At 42.4% G+C, this 25631-nt stretch overlaps 1 protein-coding gene across 1 annotated transcript; it reads left to right on the top strand.

The window, feature by feature from the left end:
* The first annotated feature begins 851 nt into the window (after positions 1–851).
* LOC117460966 (alpha-N-acetylgalactosaminidase-like) lies at positions 852–12423 on the top strand. The gene is made up of 9 exons (XM_034102626.2): positions 852–984; positions 1404–1560; positions 2275–2415; positions 8497–8708; positions 8819–8913; positions 9182–9343; positions 9628–9825; positions 11431–11571; positions 12018–12423. The coding sequence occupies exons 2-9, from the start codon at positions 1406–1408 to the stop codon at positions 12210–12212; spliced, it is 1299 nt and encodes a 432-aa protein (XP_033958517.1). The 5' UTR covers positions 852–984; positions 1404–1405; the 3' UTR covers positions 12213–12423.
* Positions 12424–25631: the final 13208 nt, after the last annotated feature.

The following is a 25631-nucleotide window of genomic DNA, read 5'->3' as shown; positions in this document are numbered from 1 at the left end:
TAATATCACTCTATAACCATAATACGTTACATAGTCTATCTGTTAATGTTGGCTGTCTTTTCAAACTAAAATGGTCTTGACGTCCTCGACAGTGGACATACTGTAAAATTAAAAATAAAAATCAAATCAAAAAAGTCTAAATTGCAAGATGTTTTGCAATTTAAATAGGTAGAAAGAAAATAAGATTGGACTTTAAAGGAAAACACTTTTTTCCCCCTCGGTTCCCAGGAGGATAAGCTCTCTGTGCAAATTAAATACATTCTCTCATATGAAATGCATGGGAGTTATTTTTAAACAAATGGCATATAAAGACAAGTAATCACATGTGCATGCTGCAAAACCTGTTTTTCCAGGTGAACGGCCGCATGTCTGCACCTCCAGCTACAGGGGAGGAAAAGGAAAACCCAACTGTAATATACAAAGGAATGTAATCCTCACCATCTCCTGTGTCGTCTGAAGAGATAATTAATTTCAAGTTACTGATAAAATTATCTTTAGATGTTCCCAACAAACCTCTTTCTTAGTGTAGACTAGTGTCATGTGTTATTTAAGTATATACATATTAACTTGATGAAAAGCATGGACTTTATGGTCACTTGTTTGTGAGAAGTCCCTTAGAAAGCACTGATATTTAATTTCAACCATTGATATTAAAGCATTAAAGCAACACCTGCATCATACTGACTGCAGGATACATGTGATATAAAGGAAAAATACAAAAATACAAATGATTAAAAAACAACAAAAGTATGGAAATAAAACAATATGCAACGTATGCCTCCACAACACTAGTGTAAGCCTGTTTCCTGTTCTATCATGTGACATTGAGCAGTCACATGACACTTAGCTAACCTTACCAGGAAGAGATAAGTGTTGCAGCTCAGGGGAAAATCCAGAAAGTAGAGAGAGCAGTCATATGCTGCAGCAACAAAACACACACACACGGAGAGTTCACAACAGCAAGCTGAAGCTTCAGCTACACAGGTAGGATCATGTTATTTCAAACATGGCTTTTCAGAAGTGTAAATAATTGTGTTTTTGTGTGTAGGCTACATATAAAAAAAAGGTTCAAGACAAAAACGTATATGATAACCTATGCAACACTGAATGTAGTTGAACTTAACATTGATTAGAAATCGCAAAATAACCTACAGTGTCAGTTAATGCCTAAGTCATGAAAGCAGATAAATGTTATTTGATGCTAAAGCACTGCAAGTAGTCAAGCTGTCAATTCTGAACGTTCTGCACAATAGGAAAAAAAACAGTAAAACTCAAACTGAAATGTATCAAAAACAGTACCATAGATCATTACTACCTTGTCAAAAAAAAAAACATGTATTGTGTATTCTGTGTGTGAGTAAATGTTCAAATCTGTAATTTGCACATTTACATTTTTTCTTTAGAAATGGGGCCCTTAGCGGTAACTCAGCTCCTTGCCCTGATCTCACTGACCGTTGCCCTGGACAATGGATTGCTGAAGACTCCACCAATGGGATGGATGGCCTGGGAACGCTTTCGCTGTGATATCGCCTGTATAGATGACCCAAAAAACTGCATCAGGTGTGATCAAAAGGGACATGTCTGGATTACTCCAGATATTCTGAGAACATATATTGAAGGCTTTTTTATTTAAGGATAAATGACTGAAGTACACACCAATAAATGTCCTTCAATTAGTAAGAGTGCTAAAGTTTTGAAAATGAACATAGTACATTATGACATAACTTTGCTGTTGAAGCCGTTTACTTTGAACGCTTGAACATCTTTCCCAGAATGACATCTGAAAAGTTACACACAGATTTTGGGTTTAGTAAAATATTACAACAGCAAAATAACCCTAAATAATCAAATAAAATAAAAAATAGACAATCAATTTAAATCTGATTCTAAATGTAAATGATGGACAATGTTTTAGTTATGAACCAAATATGTACAGCATAGGAAAATTGTGTTTTGCAAATTAATTGGTGTGACAAAAAATCTTTTAAACAAGTTTATACAGATATTACTAAGCCAATTTCCTCCTGGAAATTGCAACGTGAGATATGTATAAACCAAAAAATCCAGGAACAGTAAAACATATTTGTGTCTGTGCCTCTTTGTTAATGGAGTTACTGTGGAAAAATGTCCTTAATGAATGGCCAACTTTTAACTAAACTAATTACTAAGTTACTAGTAATTAGTACTTAATTTAGTACTAAATTACTAAACCTTCCACCATATTCAGTTGAAATCTGTAAAAATCTTCCTTTGCTCTGTCCATGGTGTCCACAGCGAGGGTCTGTTCAGAGACATGGCTGACCGGCTGTCTGAGGATGGCTGGAAGGAGCTGGGCTATGAGTATGTAATCATAGACGACTGCTGGATGTCCAGGCTGAGAGACAAACAAGGGAGGCTGCAACCTGAACCCTCCAGGTTGGTCTACTTTTTTCTATTGGAGATTAAGCATGTCTGTGTTTCATCTAGTATTACAAAAGACCGAATCGGCCATCCCAATTGGGGCTTTTGATGTAGTTAACAGGTCCACATCCTAGCCACATCTTGAAGCCACACTGAGGGCTCTGACCAAAGAATGGGATGCGAGCTTGATCCTCCACTGGGAGACACCTCGTTCTTCATCTAGCCTGCTGACAGTTTCTGACCAGTCTTGCTTACTTGAGCTTCCTTTCAAAGACCTCTTCAAGACGATCTTCCAATTGGACTGTAAGCTTGAGGAGCACAGCTTGCTTCTTGACAAACTGCATTTATAAAGCACTTTTCCAGTCCTTGTCCCCCTCAAAATGCTTTACATATACAAGTCTGCAGACACCATTGGCCATGCCATTAGGCGCTTTCACACCGGAGTACTTTCCCAGGAATAGTTCTGATAGTTCCTGGGATTTTGCGTTCACACCAAAAAGATCTGGAACTAGAACTTTTTTTGCGAACCTTTTCACCCATTTTTAGTCCCTGCTAGAGAGCAGGGACTTTCCTGGGGTGTAAAAGGTTCCAATTTCTGATTGGCTGGGCGAATTGCAAACCACGGCCCGTAAAACTCTGAAAAGTTTTTGTGAAGCCGCCATTTTATTTGCTCGCATTAGCATTATTAGCATTAGCCCAGCGCGCCAACGGAGAGAGACTAACTTATGGCAACACAAAAGAAAACATGGGAGCGGTTGAGTGATGAGGAGGTGTCGGCGCTTCTGGCGATTTACTCGGAAGGCTTCAGTACCAGTATGTTCCCAGCAGCTTCTACTGAAGCCAGTCCCCAACTTACTGTTACCAGGGTTGGGAGGGTTACTTTGTAAATGTAATCAGTTACTGATTACATGGCTCTGAAAGTAATCCGAATACAGTTAGTTACGTGTCTTAAAAAATACACGTAACTAACTGTATTCAGATTACTTTGGGATTACTTTCTTTTTCCATCACAGATGGGTATGTTTTGGTGTACAGGAGACACAAAAAGCAAAAGGAAACTGAACGTGTTTTTACTGTTTTAATGGCGTATCAAGAGCACAACTGAAACATCACATCTGAAACAATGTAACACACTTTTTGGGGATGCAGCTTGGGGTGTGAGGAGTTAGGGACACGGCTTAGAACGGGCGTGTCGCCTTCTGTCCTGCCATTTCATTTGCTCTTTCACATTAGTCTGGCCCCACTCCATATGAATGATATGAAGTCCGTTATCTCGACTTATTTATTTATTTTCGAGATAGTTACCGGTGCGCCAAGGAGGAAGTGAAGTGGAGCACACAGGAGACAACCATTTCATTGCAGACTGTTATGTTTATTTGGGAAATTACAGTGCATACATTATTTGAGATATATTTCGAACTCAGACTTCATTTTAAGGACATGTCGGCCAGGGGTGTAGAGCTATATTTGTTTAAGCACCGGATTGGCAAAACAGGAGAGTGTGTGCACCAGTCTGCCTTGATCTATGAATTCATGTCCGTGACACTCACAGTATCTGCTGCCCACAGCTGTTTTATAGAAGGAAAACCTCCTTCACTTCATGAAATCTCTGCAGCACCAGGAGGCAGCGGGAGGGTTAACTCAGCCTCTGAGAAGAGGAGCGCGCAGTGCCTTTCACGCACCGCCTTTCACGCACCGCCTTTCACGCACCGCCTTTCACGCACCGCCTTCACTGTGTTTACCTTCAGAATCATTAGAAAGGCTAAAGAGCGGTGTGGCTGATGTGTTTTAACCACACACACACACACACACACACACACACACACACACACACACACACACACACACACACACACACATGATTTAAACGCAGACTTGTGTTCCTCCATGTTTCGCTGTTATTGTTTCACTGAGCGGACCCGCAATTTTTTTTGAAACGCTCCCTTTTTAGGTCCATTTGAGGCGGTAATAGGTTTTGTGCGCTGTGATGATTCGGCTGTACCTTTAGTAATGAATATTAAATGTTGTGAGGAAATCTTTCAACCAATAATTGCAATAAGTAATCCAAAATGTATTCACTTCAGGTTTACGAAAGTAACTGTAATCAGATTACTCATTTTTCAAATGTAACGCGAGCTGAATACAGTTACTTAATTTTTGTATTCTCACTACGTAACGCCGTTACATGTATTCCGTTACAACCCCACCCTGACTGTTACAAAGACATGTTAGTATCGGTCTTTCAGGTAAGGCTGTCTGTTGGTTCGAGAACTATCTATCATGCAGAACACAGTGTGTGCGGGCAGAAGGCTTAACTTCAACATCTCTTCAGGTATCCAAGGGTGTGCCACAGGGATCTGTTTTAGGACCATTGTTATTTATTATTTACATTAACAGTCTTAATAACAATGTTTTGAATGCAAATTTGCATTTTTATGCTGATGATACAGTTATTTATTGTTCTGCGTCCACCCCGAAGCAGGCTCTTTGTCAGCTCCAGAATGCTTTTAACATTGTACAATCCAACATGTGTGATTTGAAACTTGTTTTAAATGCTGCCAAGACAAAGCTAATGATGTTCTCGAAAGCAAAACCCAAGGTCTTGAACCTTCCTCCTATCACCACCTTGCAGGGGACGGAGATTGAATCTGTGTTGCAGTATAAGTATCTTGGAATTATAATTGACAATTCGCTTTCTTTTAAACCACACATTGTGGAACTCTTGAAAAAATTAAGAATAAAATTAGGGTTTTTCTTTAGAAACAAGTCTTGTTTTTCCTATGAGGCCAAAAAGAGAGTGTCTGCAACCTTTCTGGCTGTGCTGGATTATGGAGATGTGGTTTATATGAATGCATCTTCTCAGTGCCTTCACTCGCTGGACACCGTCTACCACGGTGCACTGAGATTCATCACAAACCTCGAATCTTTGACGCACCACTGCAATCTATACACTCGTGTTGGATGGTCTTCCCTGACCACGCGTAGACTAAAACATTGGTACATCCTTATATATAAGGCTATTCTTGGTGCTCTTCCCCCTTATCTAAGGATGTACATCAATAGAAAATGCACAGGATCTTATCGGCTTTGCTCCGAGAACTTTTTCCTTTTTTCCTTTTAACTGTACCAAAGGTCCGTACTGAACTTGGGAAAAGGGCGTTCAGTTACGCTGCCCCTGAAGCTTGGAACCTGCTTCAAACTGAGCTGAAACTCAGAGAGCTGGTCTCATTAAACACACTCAAAGCCACTTTAAGTGACCTTGAAGCTGGCCGCTGTGTCTGTAAATGCTTTGGCTATACTTGGTGTATGACTGTGTTGTGATTGTGTGTTTTTTTTAATTGTCTGTAACTGTAAAACTGTCTGAAACTGTGCCGTTACCATTCTTGGGCCAGGACTCTCTTGAAAAAGAGATTTTTAATCTCAATGAGAGCTATCCTGGTTAAATAAAGATACACTAAATATGACAATAGAGTCATGTGCATACACAACAAAAACACTTGCAGCTGAAAACGTAAAAACATTCTTAAAATGTTTGGTGATAACCTTCTTAAGATGTTTTTGATAACCTTCTTAAGATGTTTTTGATAATATTGTTAGAACATTATGCCCTACTATTCCTGAACAGAACGTTATCCTACCTTTCAGAAGAACATTCTGGGAACCAAACTTTAGAACCATAAATGTCTAGCTGGGAACTCACACATGCCACAGCAAACTATATCTGCTTACAGCTTATCATGAATTACGTGCTTGTTTGTTTTTTTCAAAAGGAAAATATGGTGACATCGGATTTTGTAAAACATCCTTTTCAAACAAATGCAACAAGTTTGTTTTTTAAAGCGCTCTAGAAATAAATCTGACGTTGACCATGACCGTGTTAATATTTGCCATCACAGGAACGTTTTTATAAAAAAATAATAACCTCCTGAAAACATTTTCTGAATGTTGCTTTGAAAATATTCTTCTTTGGTTAACATGTAACATTGAGGGAATATTTTATAAAAGAACATCTGTAATGTGTTACCTCAACAACGTCCAAAAAACATCCTTAGAATGTTGCAGGCAAAACGTTCCACCTTTGTTAACATATGTGACCTGCTCTATCGAAATCAGTCGCATTGACCTGAAGACACATTTTGAGTTGTATACACTGCTGGAAAGAGGATATTCCTAGCTTTCTAATGATATCAGGATTGTTTTTGTACTCCAAATATTAAGCAAAATATGTCACATTATATAATGACTGTCACAGAGTCATCATTTTGAGAAAAAGGCCTTCAAAGTTTTCTCTTCTCTGGAATCCATCGATCTGATTGATTATTAGTGGAGCAAATGATCAAAATACTACGGAGGGAAGATATTTTCGTTGGAGGGGAAGCTCACGAGTGTGTGTGTATATGTGTGTGTGTTTGTTTGTGTAATTTTGCGTTTGTGTGTATTGTGTTTGTTTCCCGGGGAAAACACTCACGAGAAACACCGTCTGTTGTTATGCCTGCAGTGACGTTAAGTTACTCCGTTCTCCGCTTGTAATTATTATTACAAGCTTCAAAGTTGTATTTATCATCTGAATTTGCCGAAACAAGTTTAATATTCTGAAATCCAAGACTTTGTTTATTTGAAATCAGATGAAAACAACCTGTAACGGACCCTGCCGTGTTATCTATGACTACTATACTCTTACATTCATAATGTCAGTCGGAGGGAGGGGGGGTGGCGCTGCGGAAGAGCAGATTGCGAGTGAGAGGTGCCTGTCTTCGTCCCTTTACAAGCTTCAAAAATGTATTTATCGTGTGATTTTGGAAATAAAAGTTTCATATTCTGAAAGCCACGATTTTGTTTGTTTAAAATCAAACAAAACACCCTAACCCCGAAAAAATAGTTTTTTACGTAAATCCACGTTTATTTTTAAATGAGCCGTTGCGACTTCCGACTGATTTCGAGCGGGTCACATATTACATTAAAGGTGGGGCAGGTAATTTTGGAGAAACCAGCTCGAGTGCGCTAGAATTTGAAAATTCACAACCGGAAAAAATCTGCTACTTCCTTACAGAGCCCCTCCTCCAACACACACGAACGCGCACATGACCAATGAGGGCACGAGATAAGTTTGTGCACAGATGGAAGGCTGACAGGCAGGTAGGCCATCCAGTTATTTTAGCTGGGCCGGCTAAAATGATTGGTCGTACTTTTTACAGCACTACGGCTTCCACAGATTACATTTTTTTATGTATTTATTGTCAAAGCATTTAATATATTCACTCTGAATGTTGCAGTTAAAACGTTATGTCTTAGTTAACCTTAAACTTTATAGGAACATTATTTGAAATAATAAACATCCTCAAAAGGTTCTTTGAACATCAGATTCAAACGTTTCTTTAAAACATTATTAGAACCTGTAGGTAACGTTAGCCAAAGTTGTGAGAAACTGCTAGCTGGGATGCCCAAGGACACACCAAAATCAGTATTTTTATTACATTGCATTTAGCTGACGCTTTTATCCAAAGCGACTTACAATAAGTACATTTGACTGCAGGTACTGGGGATATACCTCCAAAACCAAAGTAATCCCATAACAAGTATAAGGGCAATGCCCGGTGGAAGGGTGGTGGTTGTGATATGGTTTAGAAACTTCAATATGTGCTCAAGGTCAACCAGCAGATGCCAGAGGTCACGTTGCCTACAGATATTCTTGTTGCGGCTTTCAGCTCCTACCCAGCATTGATAAAGGTGATGGTATGCTTGGAAGATTTGACCCACTTTGCCAACTCAACTCCTGCACTGATTGCTTCAGGAATCGTCTTCAGGACCTGACTATCGTCCTTCACCAAGTGCCTTTGGGCAGCAGCTTAGGATGTGCTTCATGGTCCCTCACTTGGAGCACAGTGGGCTTGGTGACTCATGTGTGCAGAATAGATGGGCTTCAAAGCACATTATATTTGAAACTGGCACAATATGGCAATATTACCTAGCAGGAAGTAAGCTATTTTGGTTACTTTGCTTATATTGGATTTGCAAAATGTTGCCTTGATTGTACACTACATGATCAGCTTCCATTGTTCAATAAAATGTACAATGTGAGTGCTTGCTTTCTTCCAGGTTCCCAGGGGGCATAGCACAACTGGCTAAGTACATCCATGACCGTGGACTGAAGCTGGGAATCTATGCAGACATAGGCACTCACACATGTATGGGATACCCTGGCACCACGCTGGATAAAATCGATATTGATGCCCAGACCTTTGCTAGCTGGGGGGTAGACTATCTGAAGTTTGACGGCTGTTCCTCAAATGCTGTAGAACAAATGCTAGGTAAGAGCATACTAACCTATTGAATAGCATTGACTGCAATCTTTGAAAACCTTAAAAGTACAGAAGCCACAAGAGATCGTACACTAAGCAAGTGTTTTCTTGTGTCACAGGCTACCCTCTGATGTCCAAGGCTTTGAATGCTACAGGCAGACCTATGGCATACTCCTGTAGTTGGCCTGTCTATGTAGGAGGCCTTCCCCCTAATGTGAGTGTCATTCCAATGATGGTCAACTCAAACTGTGGGGTCACTTGGACTTGAATAGAACCATGACAATGTTCTGACAAAGACATGCTAAAGGCAGTTGCTGCAATTAAACTATAAAATGAAAAACAGACAAAAAATGTAAACTTTACTCACTGTTCTTGATCAAATGATAAGCATTGGTATAGGTTTTTCATCGTTCTTTAGGAAAATGCACAATATATTTTTGTGCACAGCTTTAAAGTAAATTATACTTCCTTGGTCCTACCAGGTCAACTACACTTTCCTTGGTGACATTTGTCACTTGTGGAGGAATTACTATGATATCCAGGACTCATGGGACAGTGTGCTTAGTATTGTTGATTGGTTTTCCAACAACCAGGATGATCTGCAGCCGGCTGCGGGGCCTGGACAGTGGAATGACCCTGACATGGTATGATGGGTTTGTTTTCATTATTGATTTTACAAAACTGATAATGAGGCAACATATCCTGGAATATGTTCCACTGTGTAGGCCTTTTAACCACAGAAAGATGTTGCTTTTTAAAATTGAAGATGGTGCTTTTCAAAACGCTGTTGAAGTCGAGTCTTGTGTCGTACGTAAAACAAGGCTAAAACAATGAATGCATTCACAGATGAGTTTACTGCCTTGTGGCCGAAATGTTTTGCCTTACTGTATTGTTGTTCTCTCCTTATACCTCTGATATCTGTCCTCAGCTCATCATTGGAAACTTCGGTCTCAGTGTGGACCAGGCCCGCTCTCAGATGGCTCTGTGGGCTATAATGGCTGCACCTCTCATCATGTCCAATGACCTTCGAAACCTGGACAACAGCGCCAGGACCATCCTGCAAAACAAAATGGCTATTGCAATAAACCAGGACCCCATGGGAATCCAGGGAAGACGCCTATTGCAGGTCAATATCATTATTGAGACAGATCGGATTATATATAATGACAAGGCTTAGTAAGGAATAATGTGCAGAAGGGCGGTCTTTAATGAAAAAAGACCACTGTGATCCTGACACGAAGGGGTGGGTGTTCTTATTTCAATAATGATCGCCCTTCTGCACATTATCCCGCTTATTACACCGCTACATACTAATGAATCCGACCATTTTAATCCCAATGTTGATTAAAAATGATTTAATGGATTTCAAAATGATCATATTACAGCTGAGAAAGATTGTGTACCAACGGCTGGAACTGTGGCAACAGCAAAGTAACTTAAAATAACAGCAGCACTGATTCAGGTTTTCTGTAACTGTCCAAGTCTGTTCACATTTTCTTTGTTTAAACTTTAAAGACTAGTTAATTAACTAGTCTTTAAAGTTTAAACACTGCAGGAGCCCATACGGTGTTACTGTTTACTTCCTGTCTTTTTTCTTCTGCTGTTCCCTTTGGTGTTTACTTCCTGTCTGTCTTCTTTCATGGCGAAGTTGTGAAAGAAGCATTCCTGGAGGCTGCCGACGCGCTTTTGGGGGACAGTAAAAAAATAACAGAAGCATTTCAACAGGTTTTTGATATAATAAAATTTCAAGTTAGATACCGTTATTAATCAGCTGTAAGTTTTAGTTTGTTTGAACTTATTCATTATAATTATTGTACAAAATGGTATAAGAATGCAAACTTAAATTGATTATAGTCTATTATCAATTCAGGTTAAGAAACTAGTGTTGCTTGCATCCTATTTTAAAGGCATTTATTTTTATACTCTACAAAAATTCAACAAAAAAGGGTTTGATTCTATTAATGTTGTCTTTTTTATTGCACGTTGGCAGCAGATTCCTGTGTAGCTTCAGATCTGAGTTGTCTTATTAGTAAGCCTAATTTATACTTTTGTAGCAACACTATTTTATATAATGGCAAAGAAAGGGTTCAGTGTCTTTTCTTTTTTCCCTGTGTCATATGTGGCAGCACTGTTTAATGTTTCTTAAACATTACCCACTGTAGTGACGTGTGAATAAACTCCAACTCTGTATCAACAACACTGTTGTGTAACTTCAGTTACATACTTGTATGTGTGTAGATTAGAAAGAGGTAAGATAAAGGATCTGCAGTATTTTATGAAGTATTAATCGCACAAAGGTCAGTTTTATACAAGTAGAAGTGTGTATTTACCTGGCATAGGCTGTCAGTAATGGCTACGCCTCTCTATTTGGACTGGTAGATCTCGGCAGACTGGCAACTTTAAAAGTAGCTCTCGATTCAAAAAAGGTTGGGCACCCCTGCTGTAGACCCTTTATCTTTCTTAGCAACGGTCAGTTCTCCTTAGCAGTGGTATGTTAGTGAAAATTAAGAACACTTGAATGTCCAAATTGAAATTTGGAATAGAGTATTCAACTAAGCCGTATAATACACGGTTCACAATAATACACTGATGTTAATGATGTAGAACAACAAAAGGTGTGAGGACCTTTAGGGATTTGCAGTCAAAGTTTGGCACCCAGAAAAATCAACCAGGGTGTCTTGTCTAAAAAACAGGTTCAGATGTTGTATTTTCTGTGTGTGTTGTCTCACAGGAGAAGAGTCATGTTGAAGTTTACTGGAGGCCTCTGTCTCAGTCAGCCAGTGCCCTCGTGTTCCTGAGTCGACGGACAGACATGCCCTACCTCTACCACAGCTCTCTGGGTAAACTCAGCTACGATGCGGGCAACTATGAGGTTCGTACACCCTTTCTTGTCTTATCCTATGTATCATATTTGTCCTGAAATTATTTGTTCTCTATTATCTCTATTTTCAAAAAAAGAAAAAGTTTATTATTCTTTGGAAAATTATGATAGTTCATTCATTTTGCGGAATTATGGAGAAATCCTTTGGCATTTGTAGGCAAACATGTATATATTTGCAGTAAAGATTCTCCCACTCTTTTTGGAAGTTATCATTTTTAAATGTTGTATTTTGTTGAGAAATATTGTATAGATTGTTTTACTCTTTATCGTTGTTTTTGTATCTCTAAGCTGTTTGCAATAGTGACATTTCTCACTTGAATTAACAACGTACTACTATCTGTTTTATAGTGGTTCAACAATGATTTGGTGAAATATATAACAATCAAATATAAGTTATATTTTCCATTTCAGGTCTAAATATCCTCTCTTGTTTTTAGGCCTATGATGTGTTTACTGGCGCAACAGTGACGGGTCTGAACACCACCACAGAGTTTACCTTCTCCATCAACCCCTCAGGTGTAGTCATGTGGTACGTGTACCCCAAAAAAGCATCCAAACAGACGAAGATGCTCAGGAAAACCTCAAAACTCACATGGCAAAAAACTGTACCGAGGCATAGGATTGTGTTATGAAGTAACTGCTGTAAATGCTAAGCTCAAATTGTATGGAATAATTGGAATGTTGAAAGTCTCAAACAAAGCATTGTCAGCTTAATGTGGTTTATGGAATAGATATTATGCAGCACTGATTTTAATGACACCAAACATAATAATTTTGAATTCTGTATTTTTGTATTGTTTAGAAGTGCCTTTTTCTTCAGTTGAATAAACATGTACTCATTTTTGTCGTTGTTGGTGATATTTCTAACAGGAAGTAGCCTCAAGTAGTTTTTATTTTATTTAGATAAACTGTGACACCACCAGGTTGCCTAAACAAACAGATTTGATGATATATATAAAAATGCACATTTATTATTATGTTTAATTGTTGCTGGACACAAATTGTGTTTACAAATGTTCATATGTAATTAAGAAAAATGTAATAATACTGTAAATATAGCAAAACAAGGGCGGATACACATCCTGACCAGTGATGTCTTATGTCAGTAGCTACAGACGTTTTTCAAGTTTTAACATGGTAGTTTTATATCACCGTCTCTGCTAAGCTGCGTATCTGCTCTGCAGCCCCAGCTGGGCTCCTGGGGCTCTCCGTGCCCTGGGATCGGCAGAGGAAGTGGTCCATGTCCACCCACGTCTTTCCCACACAGACCCTTTTTGGTCCGCCTGGGGTCAGTGCCTTTCTGCCGGCTGCTATCACTCACGGATTAATCCACAGAGAATGACACCAAATGTTCTGAGAATAATACACATGTCCTTCAGATGTATGTGCTCGTACACAGTAAAGTACGCAAGTCTAGAGCCTTTTTGCTTTGTAGATTGCTGGACACCAAAAATTGAGGTCTCCGATCAGAAGGTTGTGGGTTCTATCCAGTGGCGTAACTATCGACGGTGCAGCTGTAGCAACGCACCGGGGCTCAGAGCCGGCCAGGGGCCCAAGCAAAAAATTATTTTAAAGATATTTATTTATTTAAAAAAAATATTTGGGGTCCCAATGGCATTGACCGGTTCACACAGTCTTCAAAGTAACCAAGCAACCTAAATTATTTTGTCATTTGTCTGTCCAATGACCTTGCTCACTTTCATGCAGGGCCGGTCCTTAGCATTGGTGGTATAGATGTTCGCCAAGGGTGCCAGATCTGAGGGGGTGCTGCGCTGGCAGCTCTGGGAGGGGGAAAAACATTTTTGACCGTTGGTGCTCATCCTAATTTTCAGCCTTGATGTAACAACATTCATAATTAAGTAAATGTAACACCCTTTTCACCCCGGTTACACTTTTAATTTGCCCTGTACGATGGGCGCTGTAAGTGATGAAAGTGGGGGATGTTGGCTTATCTGGTGCCCGCAGCTCACAGCCAAAGTGCAAGTGAGCGTGGGAGCGAGGTACCGGCGCTGTTGTTATTAGCACCTGGTGCTAGCTGCGCTAACGGATATACGAAAAAGATGTTTCTACAACAAAGGTGGAGGGGAGCTCTCTCCTGACAGACTGAGAGGCTGATAACTACAGCTCAGTGATGTAAAGGACTCTCTCAGTGTTTAGATAGAGTATAACTTTACTCTAAGTTATCTCAGTGGGTCACAAACGTTTTGATCACAATTTATGTAAACACAAATTTATTTCAAAGGCACTCCTTTATAATTATTGGGATAATCAGGTTTGAAATAATTTCAATGTATAGGCATACTATAGGGACAGTCAACCAAAAATATCATTTAAAACTGGAGAAATACAAATGTGCATTACTAAATAAATGTTAACTAGGTAAAAAAAGTTACATTTATTTGTTATTGGCTATGGTAAGTTATTGGTTATGTTCTAGGGGTGTAACGGTACACGTACCAAAATTATTCGGTACGGGCCCTTCGGTTCGGTACACATGTGTACCGAACGAATATAAAGTTAAACGTAAAAAATTGAGAATGTGAACAACTTTTTGGAAGTAATCTCAGGTGCTGCGTTGCAGCATTCAGAGTAATTTGCTCACATTGGGTTCAACGCGTCATAGAGCGAGCAAGTCATTTCATTGGACGAGAGGCATACTATGAGAGCTGGTCACAGGGATGCGTTCAAATTTAGTCAGTAATTTGAGGAAATGGCGAACGCAGATAAAGTTGAGCTCGAAAATCCTCCAGCATCATTGAAGTCTCCAGTTTGGGAACATTTTGGTATCGCAGTTACGTACAAGGATGACGGACAAAGACAGGTGGACCGAATCAAAGCTGTTTGTCGGCATTGTTCAACTAAAATTGGTTACGCGGCTGGCAATACATTAAACTTGCACACTCATTTGAAAAGGCATCACCGAATGTGAATATCACCGGTACCAAAATAAAAAAGACTGAAGTGCAAACCCAACTCCCACTAGCATTTAAGCCTCCACCACTCGCAAAAAGTTTAGACCGAGCCAGAGCTATTACAAACGCCAAATATCCTTATGTTGCCATGTTAGCAAAGCGCTACCTGGCTGTATCTGTGAGTGAATATTCACAGTTTAATAATAATTAAAAATCCAAAATTAATAGTTTATGTTTTGTGAGTACTAGTACAGTAAAGTTCAAATACAGATTATTTCAGTTCATCGAAATGCTGCACCTTAATGTTTATTTTATTTTGTATTTATTTGAGTGAATACATTATTCACAGTTTAATAATAATTAAAAAATATATATATATATCTTATGTTTTGTGATAATTTTTTCTGCTGTACCGAAAACGTACCGAACCGCGACCTAAAAACCGGGGTACATACCAAACTGAAATGTTTGTGAACCGTGACACCCCTATTATGTTCACATACTTATTTGATTATTAAAATGTAAACCGATCTTTTTCATATGGGTGTTTTAGAGTTGAACCCCCTAGATCTAGTCTCTAGTAATTGTGTGCTCAAAGTGCACCAGATTTATGCATTTTACTTTAAAATGTTCAAACATTTCTTCCCGGGGGAGCATACCCCCGGACCCCCCTAGAGGATGTGATGTCCACCCCTCAACACAAACATGTACAGTATATTACCTATGTCAATAACTTTCTGTTTTTGTAGTGCATCTGTCTTGTGTAGAGATTTTTCATTTATTCTTTATATATTCTATAGGGGGGGGGGGGGGGCAAAAATCTCGTCTAGGGCATCAAATTGACTAGAGCCGGCCCTGCTTTCATGTCATGTGATACCGTTTAATCAACCTGTACTGTAGGTAGCAGGAGCAAGTTCGGCAGCATTATAAAAAATGTAATAGCTTGCATTTATAATGTACTACGACGCTGGTTCTCCTTTTAGCGGGCTTGATCTCCATGGTAATTTATGCTGTGCGGCTAACCTGGTCGGGACCAGGTTAGGTTGCAGGCTAAGAGATCAACTCAGTGAAAGCACTGCCTGCTGACCAATCAGAGCTCAGTGTGTGGAGTTTAAAGCGATCAAGTCATATTACAGGAGAAAGGAAATACAGAAAAACTGCCGTTGCAGGAAAGACAGCCCGCAAAAATCACCGACTGTGAACGTGAATATTAATAGAATATCACCTCCCATCTTCAGAGCAATCTGACTAATGAAGCTGAGCGCAAGTTCAGACAGGAAGACCTAACACTCCGTATTGCTCGTCATGGCAATACTCGCTCCCTCCACTGGATGACAGGGAGCGCCACTCCTTAGCTAACATATCACTTCCCTCCATTCACAAGCCTAATTATCGCACCTGTTAAACCCTCTATATATGCTCTCCCCTTTTCTATCAGCTGTCTTCCAGGCGTCAACGCGCAAGCAGCAGCAGGGCTTCGTCCCAGCTCCAGGCATTATTCATCAGCTCCGCAGTCTTGCGGATTAAGCTACAGACGGCGTTCCCCAGTTCGGCTAGCGGGTCCAGCCGGCCGCCCCACAAACCCGGACGCGGGAGGAAAAAACAAGGAAATCGGGCTCCACGGAAGTTCCTCCGGGCTTAATGGAAATGGGCTTCTTCACGCAAACAATTGACGCACGCCTTCAGTCTCTCGAGAGGGCATCACTGGCTCAAATGCGGCGCTTCCGGCTTCACGCGGAACGGTCCTCATCGCAGGCGAAGCTTTACGGCCCGTACACACTACAGGCGTCAAAAAAGGCTTCCAACGCTTCGCCCATTCATTTGAATGGGGTGACGTAGGATATTTTCAAAATTCGCCGAACTGCATTGTGGGTAGCATGGCAAGGCGTTGCAAGCCTCGCGAGCGTCTATCGGCGTCAAAAGTTCAACAATGTTCAACTTTTGAGGCTCGAGGCTTGCTCGAAGCTGGCGTCAGCCAATCAAATCCCGTTTTTGAATTCCCGTCATTACAAGCACCAACCAATCAAACCGCGTGTATGCAGGTCTCGACTATTTTCCTTATGTCAGAAAATGGAGGACAAATTAATCATTTCCGTGGCAAATGTCCCAGTCTTGTATGACTGTACTCTGTTCACCTACCGGGACCTAAACTGGAGGAACCAGGCATGGCGGGAGGTGGCAGAGACAGTTGGTGAAACTGGTAGGTTTTCAACTGTTTGGACAGTTTATATCCAGTTTACTTCGTTTTAGCATTGAACAGACAGCTAGTAATGTAGCATAATAACATATTGTGGTGACCACCTTCGATCGCCTCCGACTCCCATATCTCTCGGCACTACAATATCATATATATTAATAAAAAAATATTATAAGCATAATATATAACATAACATATAATACATGCACAGCTATCAAGCATAGGCAGTATATTTAGCCAGCTAGTAATGTAGCATAACATATAATATATATTAATATAATAATAAAAAAATATTATATATAATATAAGTATAAGCATAATATATAATATAACATAATACATGCAGAGGGTGTCGTTTTTATCATACTGATATTCTGAACAATCTGTGTTGTTGTATTTGCTGTAAAGTGTCTTTACTGTAGGCTAATTTTATTATATGTAAAGCACTTTGGCTCGACCAAAAATCGTTTATAAATGTGCTATATCAATAAAACTTGATTTGATTCACAGCTATCAAGCATAGACAGTATATTTAGCCAGCATGGAATGTAGCATAAAAATAGCATTCATTAATGGAGGAATAATTTAGTAAATTAACGAAATTCACTTTATTATTTATTAACTTTATTATTTCATTTCATTTCATTAGAGAACGTCTGCAAGAAAAAATGAAAGAAGTCTGCTGTCTGCTGTGACCAATTGCCCAGCCAACCCCACCAGTGGTGGAGGAGGACGAGGACTTTCAATTCTTCAAGAGCCTCTTGCCCACCATGAGGCAGATGACAAAGGCACAGAGGGCAAGAGTCCGCCTCGGGGTACACCAGCTCATTTTTGAGGTGGACCAGGAGAACAATGTATAATTTTATAATTTGTTCACACATACTGATCCACATTACATTTTGTTACACTCATCACACACACTTCACTCAAATTCACCAAATAAAACATTATTTCAAGTATGTTATGGCTATACTGTGTCTTCACTTGTTCATGTGGTTTGTCAGTTGCAACATACCAGAAGCTTCATGTATGTCGGAATATATAATGTGCTTTCTTCTGTAATTGGTCATGTGAAAACCTATTGAAATTATGAGTGGTTTATCAGTAAAAACAGGGCTGAAAGAAAAAGGTTGTTAGTCATATCATAATATAATAATATCAATTCAAGAAACATGTTTATTAGCAATGTTTGATTTTAAAATGGCTCATTTGGAATATTTGCTCTTTAAAGAAAATGGGTAGCTCTTAAAAGAGCTTTTGGTTTGGAGGAGCCATGGTGACCCTACACCACGTTATGCTGCCATGACACTGCACCCTCCTCATTCAAATAGGAGCAGAAGGTCTCCCGCAGTTGGATGGATCGGCGTGTGGCGTGTTTGGTGCCCATCATAGGTGCATCGCGCAGGGTTGGAGCTTCATCACTCGACTTTGCGACGACAGGTGTGCATGATGACCTTCCTATTGTCTTCCTGCGGAGGACGTTGTGCAACACACAGGTGGCCTTCACACACAACTCTGTTACCTCCGGGCTGGTGGTGATGACACGCCGGAACATTCTCCACTGGGATGAGAGGATGCCAAACGCACATTCAACCACCAACCTGGCCGAGGCGGTAGTTGAACAGCCTCCTGTGAGGTGACGTCCAGGGAACGGACGCAGCAGGTTGTCCAGCAGCGGAAAAGCCTCATCTCCAACGAAGACACGGGGAAGAAGGCCCAGCCGCTCTGCTCCTGGGATGACGGTGTCAGGTGGTAGCTGCAGACTGCCATCTCGGAGGCTCTCTCCAAATGCAGAATTCCGCAGGCTTCCACCGTCGCTGCTCCTTCCAAAACCTCCGACATCCACTACCCTGAAGAGGTACTGGGCATCCACGACAGCCAGCAGTACCAAGGAGTGGGTGGACTTATAATTAAAGTAGAGGGACCCAGAATGTGCCGGAGCCTGGATCACCACGTGCTTCCCATCAATGGCACCAACGCAATTTGGAAAGTTCCAGCGCTCCTGGAACCCAGCAGCGATGGCTCTCCAGTCCTCCGTCTGTGGTACCGGCATGGTCTCCTCGACCAGCGCGGTCCAGATGGCACCCGCAACCTCCTTCACGATGACAGCCACTGTTGTATGCCCGACCCGATAGCTGAATGCTATGGTCCTGTACGAGTCACCGGTTGCCAGGTACCTGAGAAAAAAGTAATATACATGATTTAAAAAAAAAAAAAGTTATACGCCACGCAGACACACACACAGACACACACACACACACACATCACAGACAGACACACACATCACAGACACACAATTACACCACAGGCAGACACACACACACCAACATACCACAGACACACAATTACACCACAGGCAGACACATACACACCAACATACCACAGACACACAATTACACCACAGGCAGACACATACACACCACAGACACACAATTACACCACAGGCAGACACACACACATCACAGACAGACACACACACCGCAGACACACACACAGACATACCACAGACACACACACACACCAACATACCACAGACACACAATTACACCACAGGCAGACACACACACACACACCGCAGACACACAAACATAACACAGACACATCACAGACACACAATTACACCACAGGCAGACACACACACCGCAGACACACACACCACAGACACACAATTACACCACAGGCAGACACACACATCACAGACACACCAACATACCAGACACACAATTACACCACAGACACACACACACACACACACACACACACACACACACACACACACACACACACACACACACACACACACACACACACACACACACACACACACACACACACACACACACACACACACACACACACACAGGGGAGCAATACTGCGTTTACCTAGCTATCTTAATTAATGTCATTCATCTGAACTAAATCACAGACTTCATTCATCCATTGCATGCATTCTCTCTCTTTATATACAGAGTCATATTAAAGAAGTAGAAATACACAAAACGTACCGTAGGCAGATGGCGAGTCGCAGATGTGCTGAAACAGTACACCATCCAGGCGGATCTCTTGGACAAGAACGTGGTATTCCCCCCGTTGCAGACGTTTTCTGAGTATCGGATGTACCCAACAGCGACGCACTATACGTGGCCTCCTGCGAGACATTGAATAAACCAACGCTACCGTTGCTACAAAACCGGCATCCATTTTGGCAATAGTAAAGAAGAGCCGGGCTTTTTTTTGCTTTGTATGCCGGGGGCGGGCGGGAGATTCCTGATTGGTTGTTGGTCGCCTTGGGCGCGAGAAAGCGCCAAGCCTCGGACACGCCCAGCTTCAAGCTTTTCTGACGCCTGTAGTGTGTACGGGCCGTTACCCATTCTGGCTTCAACCACAACCCCTCCTGCAGGCAGGCAGGCAGGGGTTAAGCTACATCCCATTGAAGTTACTCCCTCCTGCGCCTCACCTCTAAAACAGGCGTCAGGGTAGCGCTGGCAAAAGGCAGTTGCAACAAATTCACGAGATGTTTCGTTATATTGTTATGACATTAGGGTCATGCAGAGCGAGATCGCTACCCCTTTTAGAGAGGGGCGTGACGCGTGCATCTATGCGTGGGTATGGTAGAGCGAGCGAGCGGGATACATGTTTTCTAGAAGTAAACAAGGCAGCAGAAAAAGGATAGGTCTGTGATCTTGCGAATCTATCTCGCGAAACAGAAGAGCTAAATAAATGCAACGACCTCCCAAGAAGAGCTCGCCTCTCTCCAGTCTTTCCGATAAAATGGGTTATTGAACCCGAAGCGTGTTGCTTCTGCTGGGAGACGACAGAGTCAATCCCCCCTGTTTCCACGACTACGGTCTGGGAGCCGACAGGAAATTCAACACTATACATTTCTACTTTAGTTAAGGTGAGTTCCAGGCAGTGTTGGGTGTAACGTGTTACAGTATGGAGTTGCAGTAACGTATTACTTGCGTACGAAGAACGTAATGCATTACTAATGCAGTTCGGGTAATTACTACCCATTACAATGCTCAGTAACTAACGCAGTTTCAAGCTTCAACACAATATTACCTGAAATGAATGGTGTTTCGTAGGGCTTCTTCTCCTTAATGACAAGTCGCTGCACATTATCCTGGTTATGACACGACCAGATACTAAATAAATTAGGAATTCACTCCCAATATTAATTTAATGATTATTGACTAAATGATCGTATTTCTCTCTTTTTTCTTCCCCAAAAAAAATAAAAAATAAAAAAAAATAATAATAATAATGTTCCGTTTCTCGGTGCACCAACGGCTGAATCTGCTACAACAACATCTCCTCGGCAGTAGGGGTGCAACAACTAATCGTCTTAATCGATCAAAATTGATTACCAAATTAGTTGCCAACTTATTCAGTCGTCGATTCATTGGTGATGTCATCACGTGTGTTTTACGCGCCGTTAAGCTCCAACGTATTAAGATAAGATAAGATAAGATAAGATGAACCTTTATTAATCCCCGAGGGGAAATTCAGTTGTACAAAAGCAGCAACAGGGTAAGCGTGAAAAACAGTACAGCAAAGATTCACACAGATCAATAAAATCTAAAATAAATAACATAAAATCAAGGAAATAATGATAATAATAATAAAAGACTATAAAAATAGGAGATAAATAAAAATAAGAGTAAAATAACTGTCAGCATATATACATATTTCGTCATCATCTAAGTTATAAAGTGCATAATAAGTTAAAGTGACAAGTTTAACATGGGTTGTGAAAACAGTATATATTTATGACCAGTGATTTAATTTGATTTCTTTTTCATCATTAACCCCTTGTTGTGCAGCCTGATGGCTACAGGCACAAAGGACTGTCCGAGGCGCTTGGTGCGTTGTGGTGGAGGGATGAGTCTGTGGCTGAACGTACTCCTCATCTTCACTAGCTCTGCGTGGAGTGGGTGGGAGGGGTTCTCTAGGATGCTGTCGAGCTTCCTCCTCGTCCTCCCCTCTGCCACCTCCTCCAGATTGTCCAGTTGTACTCCAACTACAGAGCTAGCCTTCCTCACCAGCTTGTTCAGCCTGCCAGTGTCCCTAGTGTTTCCACCCCAGCACACCACGGCAAAGAAGAGCACGCTGGCCACCACAGACTGGTAGAACATCTGCAGCAGCCTCGTGCACACGTTGAAGGACCTGAGCCTCCTCAGGAAGAACAGCTTGCTCTGTCCCTTCCTGAAGAGAGCATCGGTGTTGTCTGTCCAGTCCAGTTTGTGGTTCAAGTGCACTCCCAGGAACTTGTAGCTGTTCACCACCTCCACATCCTCCCCCCTGATGGTGATGGGGGTCAGAGGCCTCTTGCTGCTCCGCCTGAAGTCCACCACCAGCTCCTTAGTCTTGCTGATGTTGAGCTGGAGGTGATTGTTGTCACACCAGCCTATGAAGTTCTCCACCAGGGCCCTGTACTCCTCCTCATTGTCATCTGTGATGCAGCTGACAATGGAGGAGTCGTCAGAGAACTTCTGTAGGTGGCACGAGCCGGAGTTGAAGCGGAAGTCGGAGGTGTAGAGAGTGAACAGAAAAGGTGACAGCACAGTTCCTTGGGGGGCTCCGGTGTTGCTCAGCAGCACATCAGACACGCTGCCCTGCAGTCTGACATACTGAGGTCTGCTGGTGAGATAGTCTGTGATCCAGGCCACCAGGCTGCGGTCCACCTGCATCACTGACAGCTTCTCAGCCAGCAGGTGTGGCCGGATCGTGTTGAAGGCGCTGGAGAAGTCGAAGAACATAATTCTCAGTGAGCTGTGTGTAGGCTCTGTGGAGCATGTAGATGATAGCATCCTCTACACCAATGTTTTCCTGGTAGGCAAACTGTAGAGGGTCCATGGAGTCACACACGAGGGGTTTGAGGTGCTGCAGAATCAGTCTCTCAAAGATCTTCATGACGTGTGAAGTCAGAGCAACAGGCCTGTAGTCTCCTGGGGTGCTGGGGCGTGTCTTTTTGGGCACCGGGACAATGCAGGAGGTCTTCCAGATTTCCGGCACCTTCATCAGCCTCAAAGAGAGACTGAAGAGGTGCCGAAACACTCCCGCTAATTGACCGGCACACGCCTTGAGCACTCGGGGGTTGGTGTTTTCTGGACCCCTGGCCTTCCTCACGTTGATCTTCGATAGCTGATTCTTAACTTGTCCGGTGGTGATTATTAGGGGTGTGAAACTGCTGGGAGTGGCTGATGCCCCCCCTGGAGTGGAGCTGGGTGTGTTTGGAGGAGAAGAAGAAGAAGAAGAAGAAGAAGAAGAAGAAGAAGAAGAAGAAGAAGAAGAAGAAGAAGAAGAAGAAGTAATGGTGCCAGGGTTTGGGAACCCCTGCTGTCCTGTTGGGCTGGAGATGGGATGGTCAAACCTGTTGAAAAACAGGTTTAGCTCATTTGCACCTTCAGGGGTCCCTTGCACAGCCGTGCTTGATTGTTTGTACCCGGTGATTTTCCTCACCCCTCCCCACACTTCTCTAGAGCTATTGGCCTCCAGACGACTCTCCAACTTATCTCTGTATTTCTCCTTGGCTGCCCGTAGCTCTTTCTTCAGCTCCCTCTGTACAGTCTTAGCCCTCACATGCCCCTTTCACACCAGCGCCTTTTCAGCTCCGGCTCGGAGCTAGAGCCTGAAAAGCGCTGGGTTTTCCAGTTCACACCGGAGCTGCGCCGGCTCTTAGCTCCGGAATCCGCTTCATTTCCAGCTCCAAAAAATTGTCGGTCCAGAGGCAAGAGCTTTGGAGCTAAGAGGTGACGTCGCTTACGTCTCTCTTACGTCGAGGCGTGCAGGAAACTAAACCCACCTCCCATGGGTCGACTGTTATGCCTGCCTACAAGCAGTAGTGCCTATAAACACACTTTATAAAGTCAGGCAACACTAACCAGGCTTCGTGTGATTCTGTTTATTTGTGCCTTACTTTGACCATCCGTTCACTGTTATCGATCATTGTGGAGAGAGGCAGACGTGTTGTTGCAGCTATCGGATGCAAGTAGTCAGTTTAGCTTCGGTTGCTATGCTAACATCACCCGTTTTATACCAGAGAAACTTTCATAACAGCGTTGTGATACCAAACAGTGTCAATTCAGACTGACACACATTCACTTAGGCTAAGGGGAACTGGGGATATGCATCAGCTGCTTGTGTGAGTCGGACAGTGAATACTTTAGAGCGGCCGCTGCAGTGCGAGCTAACCGGGAGCTAACGGGAGAATAAACTCCCGTGGAAGAGCAGCCAGCACTGCAGGTCTCCCTTGAAAAAGAGATCTATGATCTCAATGGGACCAATCTGGTTAAATAAAGGTTTGAAATGAAATGAAATGAAATGCTGCAGAAACACATTAATAAACAATGAACCACGGCACTCTGGAGAAAAGTATAAGGTTGGAGAAGTCGTTATTCAATTTATTCTGGCTTCGTGTGATTAAAAGCAACACGATCATCGACCCGACGCAGTTGTTGTTGTGAGCTGCCGTTGGGGGGCAAATCAGCGATGTAAACGGTGACGTCATGACGCAGCAGGGGCAGCTCTGGGGCGCCAGTGGGCGGTGTGAACAGAGCGGGAGCTGAAAAGGGAAACCGGAGCTGAACCAGAAAAGCTCCCGCTCGGAGCTAGAAACTGAAAAACGCTGGTGTGAAAGCCGCATCAGTGTCTCTCGCCATGAAAGCCCTCTTCTTCCTGTTCAAGAGGGCTTTAATGTGCCCATTGATCCAGGGCTTGTTGTTTGGGAAGCATCGCACCTTTTTGGTCGGTACAATGCTCTCCTCACAGAAGCGGATGTAGTCGGTGATGCAATGGGAAAGTCCATTTATGTCCTCACCGTGAACCCTCAGAAACATGTCCCAGTCTGTTGACCTGTAGCACTCCCTCAGCTCCTCCTCGACCTCATCCGACCACTGCTGTACAGTCCTGGTGGTAGCCGGCTGTCTCCTGACAAGAGGCTTGTATTTGGGAACAAGCTTTATTAGGTTGTGGTCTGAGTTGCCAAGAGGGGGGAGGATGGTGGAGCTGTACGCCTCCTTAACATTGGCATACAGCAGGTCCAGTGTCTTATCTTTCCTAGTGCCACCGGTGACATACTGGCTGAAGTTTGAAAGGCTTTTGGAGACTTTTACATGGTTAAAATCTCCATTAACCGTGATAAATGCACTGGGGTGCTGTGTCTGTAATTCCGCAACGGAGGAGTGGATGACGTCATTCGCCTGCGACGCTGCGGCACCCGGCGGGATGTAAACAATAACAACAATGGCGTGTGAGAACTCTCTAGGTAGAAAATACGGCCTCAAACTCACCGCCAACAGCTCTATGTCCGGAGTACAGATACTGTCCTTTACAGTTATGTGTCCAGGGTTACACCATTTGTTGTTAATAAAAACGGCAAGTCCCCCACCTCTCTTCTTGCCGCTCCGCGTGTCCCTGTCGGCTCGAACCACCGTGAAGCCGTCCGGCTCCACCAGACAGTCTGGAATATCCCTGTGTAGCCATGTCTCTGTAAAACACAGCAAGCTCGACTCCCGGTACTCCCTCTGGGTTTTCACGAGTGCCGCAAGTTCGTCCGTCTTGTTTGTCAACGACCTGACGTTCCCCATGATTACGGAGGGCAGGTAAGGTTTGAATCTCCTCATTTTATTCTCCCTGTTCTTTTTCACGAGGACTCCAGCTCGTGTCCCCCGTCTGTGTCTGCGTATAATAGCTGGTATATCCCTTGGTGGCAATCCAGCTCGGCCCCGGAGGGAGAGGAGCGCTTCTTCTGAGTAGGTGATTGTCCTGCCGTTTGAATCCATTGGAAGTGTGATTTAAAAAACAAACAAAACGGGTAAAACTCCTACCAATAATATATACAAGTTGAGAACAGTGTCCCAACTTTACAGTTAAATTAAATCCACTAAAACGTAAAGGTAGTGGGGGAAAAGCTAGAAAAGCTAGAAACAAAGGAAGAGCTG

Source organism: Pseudochaenichthys georgianus, chromosome 16 (genome assembly GCF_902827115.2).
Source record: "Pseudochaenichthys georgianus chromosome 16, fPseGeo1.2, whole genome shotgun sequence".
Lineage (NCBI taxonomy): Eukaryota > Metazoa > Chordata > Actinopteri > Perciformes > Channichthyidae > Pseudochaenichthys > Pseudochaenichthys georgianus.
Note: the sequence above shows the minus strand (reverse complement) of the source record. Positions and strands in the feature narration are given on the sequence as shown.